This window comes from Nestor notabilis, unplaced genomic scaffold, assembly GCF_000696875.1.
Source record: "Nestor notabilis isolate BGI_N333 unplaced genomic scaffold, ASM69687v1 scaffold8349, whole genome shotgun sequence".
In the NCBI taxonomy this organism is placed as follows: Eukaryota; Metazoa; Chordata; class Aves; order Psittaciformes; family Psittacidae; genus Nestor; species Nestor notabilis.
In genome coordinates this window covers 15,606-29,443 of record NW_009942352.1, presented here as the reverse complement: position 1 = coordinate 29,443, position 13,838 = coordinate 15,606, and the positions used below count along the sequence as shown (strand labels likewise).

The following is a 13,838-nucleotide window of genomic DNA, read 5'->3' as shown; positions in this document are numbered from 1 at the left end:
TCCTGCTATTAATGTGTGTCAACTTGCAGCCATTTTAGTGAGAATCAAGATTCTCAGGTGAATTTCATGAGCATTTGCTGAGGATCAAGTTTTGTGTATGTGTTGGTCTGGTATGTTTTACCTGTAAAAATGGAAATACTCATAAAGCAGTCACCCATTTTCTGTAAGGTTCGTTTACCACCTGAAGAATTATTTTTCATTCCTCAGGCAAGAGTCACTGGAATTCTGAAAAGTGAAGTGTGGAATTCTGTTGCATAGAGCAACAGTGACATCTGGTGGCAACTTCTGACCTTAAATAGAGTCTGTCATGCAACTTTGGCTGAAAATCAGTATCTGCTGCTTAAACTACTGGATGTTCTGGGGTATGGGGCATAGCCTTTGGATTGGAAATTGCTTGCGTAAAATAAAAACTAGGTAAAAATGCCATGCAAGATTCACAATGTATGTCGTTTCTAAGTGAGATTTCGTGATTGAATCCTAAGGAGTTTGGATTCATAGGATAAAACCAATAGGATGGTACAACTGGCTTAGTCAAGTATTTACAGAGTGTATTTAAATACATACATATAAAAATATGAAATGGTTCAGGTTTTTGCTCATAATCATATGAAGTGAATGCCAATGTTTAGAATAATTTACTTCAGTCTGTGGAAGGTAAAAAGAAAGAAGTTACCTTTTTTTCTTGATTGCATTAACTTTCTAAAGTCCTTTTTCACAGCATTTGACAAGCTTGTAGGTACTGCAGAGATTCATAATTTCTGAATCTTCATATTTCCATCTATATATTTATTTATATTGGTTCATCTACAGGATAGGAAAAAAGATGTTTCTACGTGTATCTTCTCAGGGTGTAATAGTTGTTATCCATCTTTGTCAGCAAGTTTCTACATGCTACCTAAGTTTATTGTAAAACTACTGTTTCCCACAATTCCTGTGTTGGTCCTTAAAGTATACCTTTGCATGTTGAGGGTTAATCAGTTTGTCTTTCGAGAGACAGGGGTATTCAGCTGTTGCTAGCTCTGTGAGGAGCTGGTTAGGGAAAGTCTTGGCAGTGAGTAAGGTAAAATCATATTCTTAACAGAGTCCATTGACTACATAAAGGCGCTGTCATTGCAGTGAGTTTGTGGGAAGGCAGCTGACCCAACCTATCAGCTCAATTCCTCTGAAAAAGTCTTTCTTTTAAGTTATTTGATTCCCCAAATAACTCAATTCAACTTTCCAAATCATTTATCTTAGAATCTTAGAATGGTTTGGGTTGGAAAGGACCTTAAGATTATCCTGTTCCAACCCTCCTGCCATGGGCAGGGACACCTGACACTAGACCAAGGCTCTGTCCAACCTGGTCTTGCACAGTGCCAGGGATGGAGCATTTACCACTTCTCTGGGCAACCTGTGCCAGTGCCTCGGCACCCTCACAGTAAAGCACTTCTTCCTTACATCTAACCTGAACTTCCCTCTTTACATTTAAACCCATCACGTCTTATCCTATCACTACAGTCCCTGATGAAAAGTCCCTCTCCAGCATCCTTGTAGGGCCCCTTCAGACACTGGAAGGCTGCTCTGAGGTCTCCACGCAGCTTCTCTTCTCCAGGCTGAACAGCCCCAACTTTCTCAGCCTGTCTTCATATGGGAGATGCTCCAGCCCCTGAGCATCCTCAAATTAGGATATTATGTATTTAATTTTGCCTTGTTAATTTTCTACAGGTTTAAGGGAGCTCAATTGTTTTACTGAGGAATCAGAGGGGCATTAAATCCAACACAAAGGGCAAGGCAATATAGCTAGGAACATGCCTGGGGAAGGACAAGGAGGAGTAGGACTGCCTGGCCCCATGTGAACTGAGGTGCAGCTCATCCTTACGGTGCAGTGCAGCATCTTGTTGTCTTGTCTCAGAAGGTTCCTTTGCCATCTGAAGCTTACTCTTTTCTGTGCTTTTTTTTCTCCCACTGAAACTGGATCTCTACCCGCCCATGGGCTTTGGATGTAGAACTGCATTGAGATTCTAGACTTTAGTTTTCTGCCTCATAGCCTGAATTTACTTTGGCATACCTTTGTGCACTTCCCTGTCACTGTTACTATTCACAAAGCTTGAGCACAGCACCTCTGTGTTATCAAGTATGTTCACATCTTGTAATGTCTGCAGCCCTTCTGCACACACGTGATTTCGCATGAGTGCACGATCCCTGCAGTCTGTGCCTAACAACCAGACACCCCACTACTACCAGCTACTTCTTTACTTATGGCACAGAGGGACTATTGTTTCACTAACTCATTGAACAGCCCTTGTTGCTGGAAAACAGCACTGTTCACCCTTTGTCATTTTCCTTACCCCCAGGAAAAGAATAATTGTACCTATTTTGTATTAAGAGATTATTTCTGGAATGAAAATGCAGTTTTTCTGTTCAGGGAGTTAGGTGGACATTGCTTCACTCTCGTAATGTAAGATGAGCATAATAAACTGAATTGGATACCAAGCTGATATACATGAGAACAAATGACATGGAGGTTAACCTAGAATATTGACTACTGTTTTTTTGAAGTTTAAATTGTGAAAAACACTTTGTTCTTGTTGTTGAAGAGTAAGATAGTTCCCCCTTTTTTTTTTTTTTCCTATCCAAATGAATGTGCTGAATCACTCTGAAATTCAGTGGAATATGCAATTAGTTTCAGTCTAAATATGTAGTTGTTTAGCGGTTGTCATTATTTAGTTTGTAACATCCTGAGGTACTGAAAATATAACCTGTTTTTGGTGTTATGTACGGTACATTTCTGTAGATTGTCAAAGACAATGATTTTCTTTGCACATTTCTAGATGTTTTTATTACGTTGTGTGTATACATATGCATATGTATATATTTGTATACATAATATATGTAAGTATATTACATATTTGTATATATAATATATGTAAGTATATATATATTCTCTCTCTATATATATACACATTCTCACTAACGTAAGAAAGTATGAATTTAATACTTGGGATTGCTAAGAATTTATATGGAACCAGCTAAAGTTACACTGTAGGTTATATGAATGCTAGAACAATTGTAGTAGGAGAAATCACTCTTTTTATATGAATGCATATAAACCGAAATAAAATGTCACTTGTATTTTTAACACTTGTGATTGGTAATTAAATTATTCTAGGTCCAAATGATGGAACAAAAGGTGAAAAGATTGTCGGAAGAACTGAGTTGCCAAAGACAGAACGCTGAGAGTGCTTGTCAGTCTTTGGAACAGAAAATAAAGGCAAAGGAAAAGGAATACCAACAGGTAAGGCAAGAAGAATGCTTTAATTCTGACATCCTGAGGACACATGGCTTATTTTGTGTATCTGCTATTCAGTTAACTGCATTTGCAATTCATGGAGAGGTTGCAAAGGTAACTGGCAAAATGAAAACAAACATCCCAGTGGAGGGGAGAAGGTGTTGGAGAGGTGCAGAATTATGCTAGTACTACATAGACAACATGGGCAAGAGACCCAACTGAGATACAAATCTATGAGGAACTAGGCTTCATTGTCCATAGAATTATGTATATTTGAGTTCCAGCTTACTGGCTCAGTTATTTCTGTGGAGTCTGAGTTAAGTTTTCATGCATCTCACTCTTGAATGAAAAAGTGGTTTCACAAAGTCTGTTAATCTAGATGCTAACCCAAGATCTCAAGGAGGTACTGAACCTATTCCAAATCAGTTGTTATTGCTCCAGGAACCAAAACAGAGACTTCTTGCAGTTATGTGTTTATTTCTTTCCTACTATACCACTGTTTCTAGGAACTCTCTTGTCAGCAACGCTCCTTACAAACACTGGATCAGCAGTGCAACCAGATAATAAACAAACTGCATCAGGAGCTGCAGCAAGCCAAAAATGACTTCAACGCTCTGCAGGCAGAATTTGACAAAGTAGGTTCTTTTATATTTAAGTTTTCTACTAGAGCTGATATTTACTTGTCTCAGCAGTACTGCCTTAGTTTAATTATACATAAAGCAAAAAATAATTGATGTGGGGACTTGTAGTAATGTTTTGTACAGTATTAGCTGGTTTATGTTTACCATTTCTCACTAAAATACTATGTATTTAAATGTGAATGACAGGCTTTTAAAAGTTTGAGGGTAGTCTGCTTCCCACAGGGAAGGAAAAGTGAATGCAAAACAGTGCACCTGAAGTAAATCAGTTAGAGAAAGGAGCAGCTGAGCATGACCACAAGAGACACCTTACACGCAAATGTGCTGAAATGCAGTTTGATGGTAGAGCAGAATAGGTAGTTGCCCTTTCAAACATAGACTGGCCATGCACTCCTGCTGGTAGTTGTTTGGCAGTGCAACCCCTAATGTGACCCTGCAGAAAGCTGACACAGGAGCTAAAAGAGCAAAGGGAAAACATAAATTAGCATATGTGTACACAGGCACAAGTGGTTGCTGTGAGTTTCACTCTCTGAACTGGTTCTCAAAGTCAGATGAGAATCATGTGTGGGGGCTTGTGTGGGGACGAACATACAAAGGAGGATTTCACAGCTTTGGCAGCACCTAGCTGTTAGAACACATTAGTTGTCACAAACCCACCATTTCAAGGAAGTTAGAAAGCAACACACAAGCCTGAAGAGTGGGTGACCAGAAAAGAGAAATGTTTCAAAGCCTCAGAAAACTGTTGAGCAGCTGTAATGCAGCAGAGCTACCTGAATTTCTAAGAAGGGCCACATGTTTTTGAAAGCTGTATTTAGATGCCCCATTAGCAGGCAGGCTGAACTGAACCAGCAGTTCCAAAACTGACAGTAGCTTTCCTGCAGGCTTCTTTTATTTTAGAAATATAGCCATGGGAATCCACTGTCAAATGTTTTCAGTGGAGGTTTCTTTATTTGCACATTCTTTTGTATATGCTTATTGGAGAAATCGATTTCATAGAGAGAAAAATAGGTGACTTTCAGTTCTTTCTCCAAGTAAGCAAATTTATTACCTGATGACCTCAGAATAGATCTCACTATTTTGGTCTGATAATGGCATTTATTTCCTTTTTAATCTGGAACATTATAGAACTATTTTGAAAGAGCTAAAGCCGGTTTGTATAAAATCTTTGTCAATGGGATAGTAAGTGCAGTTATGATCCTAACTTTCTGATTCTCATAGCTTAGTAAAAAGGCTATTACATTCCCAATCTCATCTGTTTCCTATGAATATTGTTACGGTGATGTAGCTGCAAGTTGGATGTATTAATCCAATTTCAGAGTCTAGAAATCTGTGTATTCCAGAGACATCCCATCTTTCTGGTCAGAGGCGAAGGAGTGGAAAGGCAATAAGCAGCTATTTTCTAAACTGCAGTCAAGCACCCTAAGGTTCATGGTGGGATAAAATAATGTAGTTTTATTTTGTAACAGGATGTTGGAGCTCAAGAAGGTGAGTTTAAAAAAGGTTTTATTTCTGCCTGTGAACACAATGTTGATTTTCAACATTCTTGCAGGTAATGGCAGTAAAACAACACTTGGAACATAACACTAGTGATCTCACCCAGAAGCTGTGCAGAGCAGAGCAGGCTTTGGCAGCAGCTCGGACTAAGGAAACTGATTTGACAAGAAGCTTTGAGGTAAGCAATGCAGAGGAGTAGTTGACAGTATTAATACCATAAATCATAGAGTCACGGACTGGTTTGGGTTGAGAAAGACCTTAAGATCATCCAGTTCCAACCCCCTGGCAGGGACACCTTCCACTAGACCATGTTACCCAACGCCCTGTGCAACCTGACCTTGAACACTGCCAGGGATGGGGCATTTACCATATCTCTGGGCAGCCTGTTCCAGGGCCTCACCACCCTCACAATACAGAACTTCTTCCTTATATTTAACTCGAACTTCTCCTGTTTCAGTTTGAACCCATCACCCTTTTTCCTATGGCTACAGTCCCTGATGAGGAGCATCCTTGTCGGCCCCCTTCAGACACTGGAAGCTGCTCTGAGGTCTCCACGCAGCTTCTCTTCTTCAGGCTGAACAACCCAAATTTCTTAGCCTGTCTTCATAAGGGAGGTGCTGCAGCCCCTGAGCATCCTCATGGCCTCCTCTGGACTTGCTCCAATTTGTAAACACTAATACTGTCAAGCATTTACTCACATAGTGTTTTTTCCATAAGGAATCTTTAAAGACTTTTATGGGGTATCTTAATAACATATCTTAGTTGTAACACAAGAAAAGAGGTCTTCACTCGTCATGTAGATTAATGCAGTGTGTGGAAGCAGCTGTGTGGTTAGGGTTCATTACTGTAATGCTGCTTATATGGTTCTAGTTCATGTTGGACTTACCTTTTAGCAAAAATAAGGTTTTGTTTTAAGAGAGTCTTGCTTTTGATCCTGAAACAAAAATATATCAGTGCTTACCTGATTTTAAATGTGAACATAAATCACTAACAACTACTTTGACGCATACTGCTGACCTCAGTGATTTTGTACAAAGCCTTCTCATATCCTCTTTAAAAAGAAATAAGTGTATTTTTCTTGGAAGAAACACAATCCAACAAATCCAGTATCTGAAGGGGCCCTACAAGGATGCTGCAGAGGGACTTTTCATCAAGGACTGGAGCAACAGGACTAGGGTGATGGGTTCAAACTGAAACAGGGGAAGTTCAGGTTAGATACAAGGAAGAAGTTCTTTACTGTGAGGGTGGCAAGGCCCTGGCACAGGCTGTCCAGAGATGTGGTAAATGCCCCATCCCTGTCAGTGTTCAAGGCCAGGTTGGACAGAGCCTTGGGCAACATGGTCTAGTGTGAGGCATCCCTGCCCATGGCAGGAGGTTGGAACTGGCTGATCTTAAGGTCTTTTCCAATCCGAACTATTTTATGATTCTGTGGCATACACACACACACACACTGCTGTACAGACTTCCCCCAAATGAAGATAAATTCAGAGAAGTCTTTGGATGCTGCCATGCTACCTCATATTCACATACTTTAGAAATACTTTCACTTCAATGTCTCCTTTGTCTTCTCAGTTACAGTGTTTTGCTTTGGTGGCAAGCTGCACTACTACTAGAACAGCTACACTTGAAATTGTTACAGTTGTGCCACTAGAGACCACTTAATGCAAATTTTCTCCTTGATTTGGAGAATCAGAAGTAAAAAAGAGAGCTCAATACCTGTGTAATCTATGTCACAGTGGGTTTTATTTAAACACTTTGCTTGTTGTCCATTGTCATGAGCAGATATAAAATAATCTAGCGTAATTTAAGGTTAGATCTAAGGCAGAAGTTCTTCCCCGTGAGGGTGCTGAGGCGCTGGCACAGGGTGCCCAGAGAAGTGGTAAATGCCCCATCCCTGTCAGTGTTCAAGGCCAGGTTGGACAGAGCCTTGGGCAACATGGTCTAGTGTGAGGCATCCCTGCCCATGGCAGGAGGTTGGAACTGGCTGATCTTAAGGTCTTTTCCAATCCGAACTATTTTATGATTCTGTGGCATACACACACACACACACTGCTGTACAGACTTCCCCCAAATGAAGATAAATTCAGAGAAGTCTTTGGATGCTGCCATGCTACCTCATATTCACATACTTTAGAAATACTTTCACTTCAATGTCTCCTTTGTCTTCTCAGTTACAGTGTTTTGCTTTGGTGGCAAGCTGCACTACTACTAGAACAGCTACACTTGAAATTGTTACAGTTGTGCCACTAGAGACCACTTAATGCAAATTTTCTCCTTGATTTGGAGAATCAGAAGTAAAAAAGAGAGCTCAATACCTGTGTAATCTATGTCACAGTGGGTTTTATTTAAACACTTTGCTTGTTGTCCATTGTCATGAGCAGATATAAAATAATCTAGCGTAATTTCTGCCCAAAATGTACCTGTCCAAATTCCATGAACAAATTTAAAGTGAAATAATGGGCTTTGTTCAGATCAGCGCAAATGCCAGTACAGCTTTAGTACATGGTGAAACTTTAGGTGCATTCATACTGGTAGATTACAGTGTCTGAGAACATTTCCAGCTATTCGAATGTGACTATTTATACTGCTAATTGTTAGAACAACACTTAGCATGGCTTTGGCCCAGCTGATTAGCACTCTTTCAATTATAATTCCCCAGCACATTTTGGGAGTTCACATGAGCCTGGGACCATTCCCAGCAAGTGGTTTGGTTTGAGCCACCTGCTTTGGAAGATAGAAGACTTCAGTGGTACAGATCTGGGCTGTTCCAGGCCTCTTGGCCTCCATGACAGAGAGTGGTCCTTGAAACCTATGTAGTAAATAAATGTAACCAGTGCCTTCCAGTGGTAAGGCTAATGAAGATAACTTTTGTTCTTCCGATGTGTCACAAAGGAAGAAAGCCTCCATTGAGCTGCACATTCTTAATGTAATCTTTCACATTTCTGGACACCACTGTCCTTAGTTTATATCAGATATTGTGGGCTCATACCCTTTCTGGCTTTGAAATTATGGAATTAGGTTAGATTTGGTATAGTTTTTTGAGATCCCATTGTCAGAGAGTATCAAATCTGTGGAAATACCTTTTTTTGCTGCAAATTCCTGGGAGTGATTCATTTTACTTACCAGTACTATATCCATCTTACAAAGCTGTAACTGTAGTCAGATTTTTTCTTCATATTTATCTGTCTTGGTCAGACAGCGATGTTGCATTAGAATATGACTGATAAAGTTGTAAAGAAGCTTAACCTGGGGGAGATTGTAATGCCTGAAGACATCAGTAACACTACAGTTCTCTGTCTTAAGACTTCTACATGAGAGGGCATGGTATGTGTCAGCAGAACTTAGGGCAGGGCTCGTCTTCCTCACGCTCATAAATATGCAGAAAATGACATTGAATTGTTTTGAAGTATTGGAGGCTTTGTTGGTGGTAAATTTTCTTTATAGAAAAAGAAAACAGGAGAGAGATTGGCATATCTTTTCATTTATTAAAGGGAAGTTGTTGTCTTACACTAAGGATCTAACTACCCAGTGGAGAATACAGTTGTTTTCCATTGGTTAATCCACTTCTATGTTTAGTCCTTACTGTATAAGACTGATGTTCCAAAAATGTTGCAAAACAGATATACTTGAGAGACATACAAGGATATGCTTAGTTGAAGGACTATTAATCTTTGCAATGATGATATCTATAGCTTTGCAGTTCTGGCATCTTAGCATGTGGTTTCCATTTTGATGCTTGAAGCAATTGGTCATTCAGTCTCTATGCTGGTCATAAGTCTGCCCTGCAAATCAAAGGATCACAGACTGGTTTGGGTTGGAAAAGACCTTAAGATCATCCAGTTTCACCCCCCTGCCATTGACAGGGACCCCTTCCACTAGACCATGTCACCCAAGGCTCTGTCCAACCTGGCCTTGAACACTGCCAGGGATGAAGCATTTACCACATCTCTGGGCAGCCTGTGCCAGTGCCTCAGCACCCTCACAGTAAAGAACTTCTTCCTTGTATCTAACCTGAACTTCCCCTGTTCCAGTTTGAACCCATCACCCCTTGTCCTGTCGCTCCAGTCCCTGATGAAGAGTCCCTCTGCAGCATCCTTGTAGCCCCCTTCAGACACTGGAAGCTGCTCTGAGGTCCCCACGCAGCTTCTCTTCTCCAAGCTGAACAGCCGTAGCTTTCTCTGGAGTAACAGTACTACCTGTACGTGGGTTCTGGAGTTTGCTTTGGTTTTGCTTTTGGTTAGTGGAATGGCTAACTTGAGTAATACAGCGTACAAGTAGAATTGATAGCTGGATTGAAACCAAATAAATTCTTTTGCTTACAGCTTTGGAAGTGTAAATGGCTAGTTACTGTCAGATATTAGCCCGTTAAATCATGGGTTCCTGGGACCTTTTAGCCATTTTAATTCCTTAAAATTATTTGGTCTTCTTTCTATAGATCACCCCAGATTTTCTAATGAATAGGTTTGTTTAGTTCATGCATTGCATCTGCATGTGGCACTTTGATTGTGAGACGTTTGGACATTTGCACTTCAAGAAATTTAAGATCACTAGAAAACGTTCTTCACTGAAACTTCTCTGACTGGATTGTCATGATTTTTTAAAAGCTGTGAGTAGGGAAGGCCATGAGTAGAAAGGAAGGTAATTGTTGGTGACAGTGACCATTTTAATCATGTTCTGAGGGTGATTTATGTGTGTGGCTGCAAAAACAAGCTTGCCATGCCAGCAAGCTTTGAATCATCCAGACCTTTCCATTTCTTGAGCTTGGCTTTTGCGAATTGCTGCCCATCTGCTAGTAGTAAACAGATGAATAATTGATGGCCTCTTTCCCAATGGGGCCTGCCAGTTCCATGCCATCTGGTGTCCAGCAACATAGGAGTTTGGAGAAAAAGGATTAGTTCCTTAAAAAAACTTCTATTTGGCTTCCTACACGCAATGTAGTTACATAGTTTTGTTTGTGTAGTGGTTTGGGCTTTTTTTTTTTAAACTCGGTTTATTTGGAAGAAAATACTCTTAATGGCAAAACAACCCTCTTGAAGGCAGCACTCCAGTGTTGCCATGCTGATGATCAGTGGAAGGAGAACTTGTCTCTATGTGAGACATCACTTGAAATCTGATCTATACATTTCTATATATTTCTTGTATTTCTGTAGGGTATGTCCTGTTTTGTCTTGATCTGTTTGCCCTAGGCAAGCAAGGGGTATGCTAACTGCTTCAAGTGGCAGCATCACAGACTGGTTTGGGTTGGGAAAAGACCTTAAGATTATCCTGTTCCAACCCTTCTGCCATGGGAAGGGGCACCTCACACACTATACCATGTCGCCCAAGGCTCTGTCCAACCTGGCCTTGAACACTGCCAGGGATGGAGCATTTACCACATCTCTGGGCAGCCTGTTCCAGCGCCTCACCACCCTCACAGTAAAGAACTTCTTCCATATATCCAACCTGAACTTTCCCTCTTTTAGTTTGAACCCATCACCCCTTGTCCTATGGCTGCAGTCCCTGATGAAAAGTCCCTCTCCAGCATCCTTCTGATGTTGGAAGCTGCTCTGAGGTCTCCACGCAGCTTTTCTTCAGGCTGAATAACCCCAACTTCCTCAGCCTGTCTTCGCATGGGAGGTGCCCCCTCTGATGCCACCAGCTAGTAAAGATTAGTTCAGCTTAAGTTCCCAAGCAGTGTTTAGGAACCCAGGCATGGCAGCGCAAAGACTTAATAAGACCTAATGGAATATCTTCTTTTGGTTTAAATTAACTGAATTCTTTGAGCTTCTTGGCAATCCACATGAAATGGAGTCTTATTTGGGTTTGGTTTAGGAAGTGAAGCAGGAAAAAAACCTTCTTGACTGTCAACTTGGAAAAAAATTGCAAGAGATCCACCAGCTTGAAGAAGAACTCAGAATGATCCATCAGTCTCTAAAGCAGAGCCAGAGGTTTGCGGAAGAGATGAAAAGTGAGTTACGTATTTAAATTTGTCAAACTCCTGTTGCCTGTTTACTGATGTGATTCCTGCAGTCCTGTAAGCTTCATTAGGAATTAAGTACAAAAATTTCCACTGTGGTTTGTGATTAGTGTTTTTAAGCAACACTGAGTTTCTCCTAAATGGAAATGAATTTTTGTCTATGAACATACAGAATTCCTGAAGATACATAATTTTGAAATTAATCAATGTGTACTAAACTTAGGAGCAAAATTATTTTCATAGAAGCTATTTAAACCAGAAAACTTCTGGTTTGTAATTGTGTGTTTCACAGTTTATGAAAAAACAGTAGGAAAATGTTTAATATAGTTGAGTCTTGCTTGCAGTGTTTGCTTCTAACTGAGAACACAGTGTTCCAGGAATTGAATTAAAATATACCTCGTTCTTCTGTTGGATCTGACTAAAAAAAGGGGATAGGTTCCGCCTTGTTTGTGTGCATCCCCCTTGTTTCTGTGTATCCATGAAGCTTCATGTAAGATTACAAAATGAAGCTTTTGAATTTGATCCTGTTTTCCTTAAAATTAATGACCAAACTTTTAATTGCCTTTCAAGTGAACAAGTCTGTTCAAATCAAGGCAGGGAAACAATTACGACAATTTGGGAAATGTCTGTGAAACTGGACATTCTTTAGGAGAAATGAACTATGAGACTGACCCACAAGACCGTCACATACTGGAATAATGAGACCCCTCCTGTTAGAAAGAGAAAGAAAAAAAAAAAACAAAAACAGTGCCACTTTATATAAAATCTGGTGGAAGTGAGACACAGAAACAACAGGTAGTTACATCTGAGAAGTAAAGACTGCCTGGCTTGGAATGCAGACTTCTATCAGACTGCAGAGTGGAAAGTTGGAGGTGTCTATGAGCATGTAGTGTCCAATCATCTAAGGTGATAGAAACAATCCTTTATCCAGTGATGTAGCTTGAAAGTAATGCCTTGCACTAGAATGAGAATTGAAAATAGTAAAAGTAAATAGTAATATGTCATCTAGAAAATGATCCGTGCAGTTGCCAGTATTGACTGGCAAAGATTTGATTGTGTTTTCTTTTACAGATAAGAATTCTTTTCAAGAAGCAGAGCTGAAGTTACTAGAAGAGAAATTTAAAAAGCAAGAGAGCTCCCTTTTGCTGGAGAAGCTGAAAGTAGCTTTAGCTGACATGGAAAAGCAACAAGATTCTACCCAAGACCTGCTCAAGGAAAAAGATAATCATATTAAAGAACAAAACTATAAAATAAGTAAAATGGAGGAAGAATCAGAAGCTTTGCAGAGGCTCCTTGGGTTCAAGCAGAAAGAATGTGAAGAACTGCAAAAAGAGGCTACTGCTTTTTCCCAATGGAAAAGTGAAAGTGATCACTGTATAAATAAACTGAAGTCTGAAAAGGAAAGTTTGCTGACCTATATCAATGACTTGGAGAGGTCCCTTCAGAGTCAGCAGATCAAAACTCGTGAGCATAGTGAGAAGCTTGGCATGATGCAAACTGAAAATGACAGGAAAAGCACAGAGATTAGAGAACTTAGAGACATGCTGGAATGTAGAAGTGCAGAATTAGAAGAACAAAAAAAAGCTTTTGCTGAAGTTCAGTGGAAAGCAGAATGTTCTGACAAAAAGTACTGTAAAGAAATAGAAAACATGACCTGTAAAATATTGCAGCTTACCAACCAAGTTGGTGAAGTAGAAGAAAAGTTGCAGTTAGCAGCAATTGAAGGACTGCAAAAGGAGCAATGTTATCATGACCTGCTCAGTGAATATGAAAATATCTGTCATCTTGTAAAAGCAAAATCTGCTTCAAAAATGACAGAAGATGGAGAAGTTGATTTGAAAAGTGGTCAGGATAAAACTGGTTTAGATAATACACAACTTGCAGCAAATAACTCCATTGCTGACGATCATGGATGTGCAAGAGCTCTTCTAGAAGCAGGACAAACTAAGGATCTGGCCATTTTACAAGATCAGATCTCATCTCTTGAGATCTCCTTAGTGGCTCAAAAGCAGCTGAATTCAGATCAGCAACAGCAGTATGAAGACTTACTGCAAATAAAGGGTGAAACAGAAGCAAGATTACTTAGTGTAGAGCAGGTGCACGAAAGCTTCGTGACAGAAACTAAACAGCACATTAGTAACTTGCAAGCAGATATTTCAGCACATCAGAAATTAGTTGAAAACACTTTAGGTGTTCTTGAGCAAAAGGACATGCAACTGCAAACTCTGAATGAAAGGTTAGAGGAAAGACAAGCTGAGCCTCAGCATTTAAAGGTCAGTAATAAATTGCTTGAGGATTCAGTAAGACAGCTGAAGCTCCTGTCTGGAACGTGGGATTCGGAGAAGAAGGACATGTCCTCAATGATTTGCTCATATAGCAAAAAAATTGAGGAACTAACTGAAGAAAATGGAAGCCTTAGGGATTTAAGCAGAACTTTAGAGCAAGGACAAATAACTTTAATGGAAGCGAACAAAAGTATTTC

The 13,838-nt window shown here is 40.0% G+C and overlaps 1 protein-coding gene across 1 annotated transcript in view; it reads left to right on the top strand.

Annotated features, from left to right (window-relative positions):
* The window catches only part of CENPF (centromere protein F, 350/400kDa), a gene marked incomplete at its 3' end in the record, with an annotated part of 38,676 nt that overhangs the window by 11,355 nt on the left and 13,483 nt on the right, over window positions 1-13,838 (top strand). The window contains 5 exon segments of the mRNA XM_010021357.1: window positions 3,149-3,274; window positions 3,775-3,903; window positions 5,456-5,578; window positions 11,212-11,347; window positions 12,428-13,838. The exon segment at window positions 12,428-13,838 is cut by the window's right edge and continues 13 nt beyond it. Of these exon segments, the coding sequence (XP_010019659.1) occupies window positions 3,149-3,274; window positions 3,775-3,903; window positions 5,456-5,578; window positions 11,212-11,347; window positions 12,428-13,838 (1,925 nt within the window).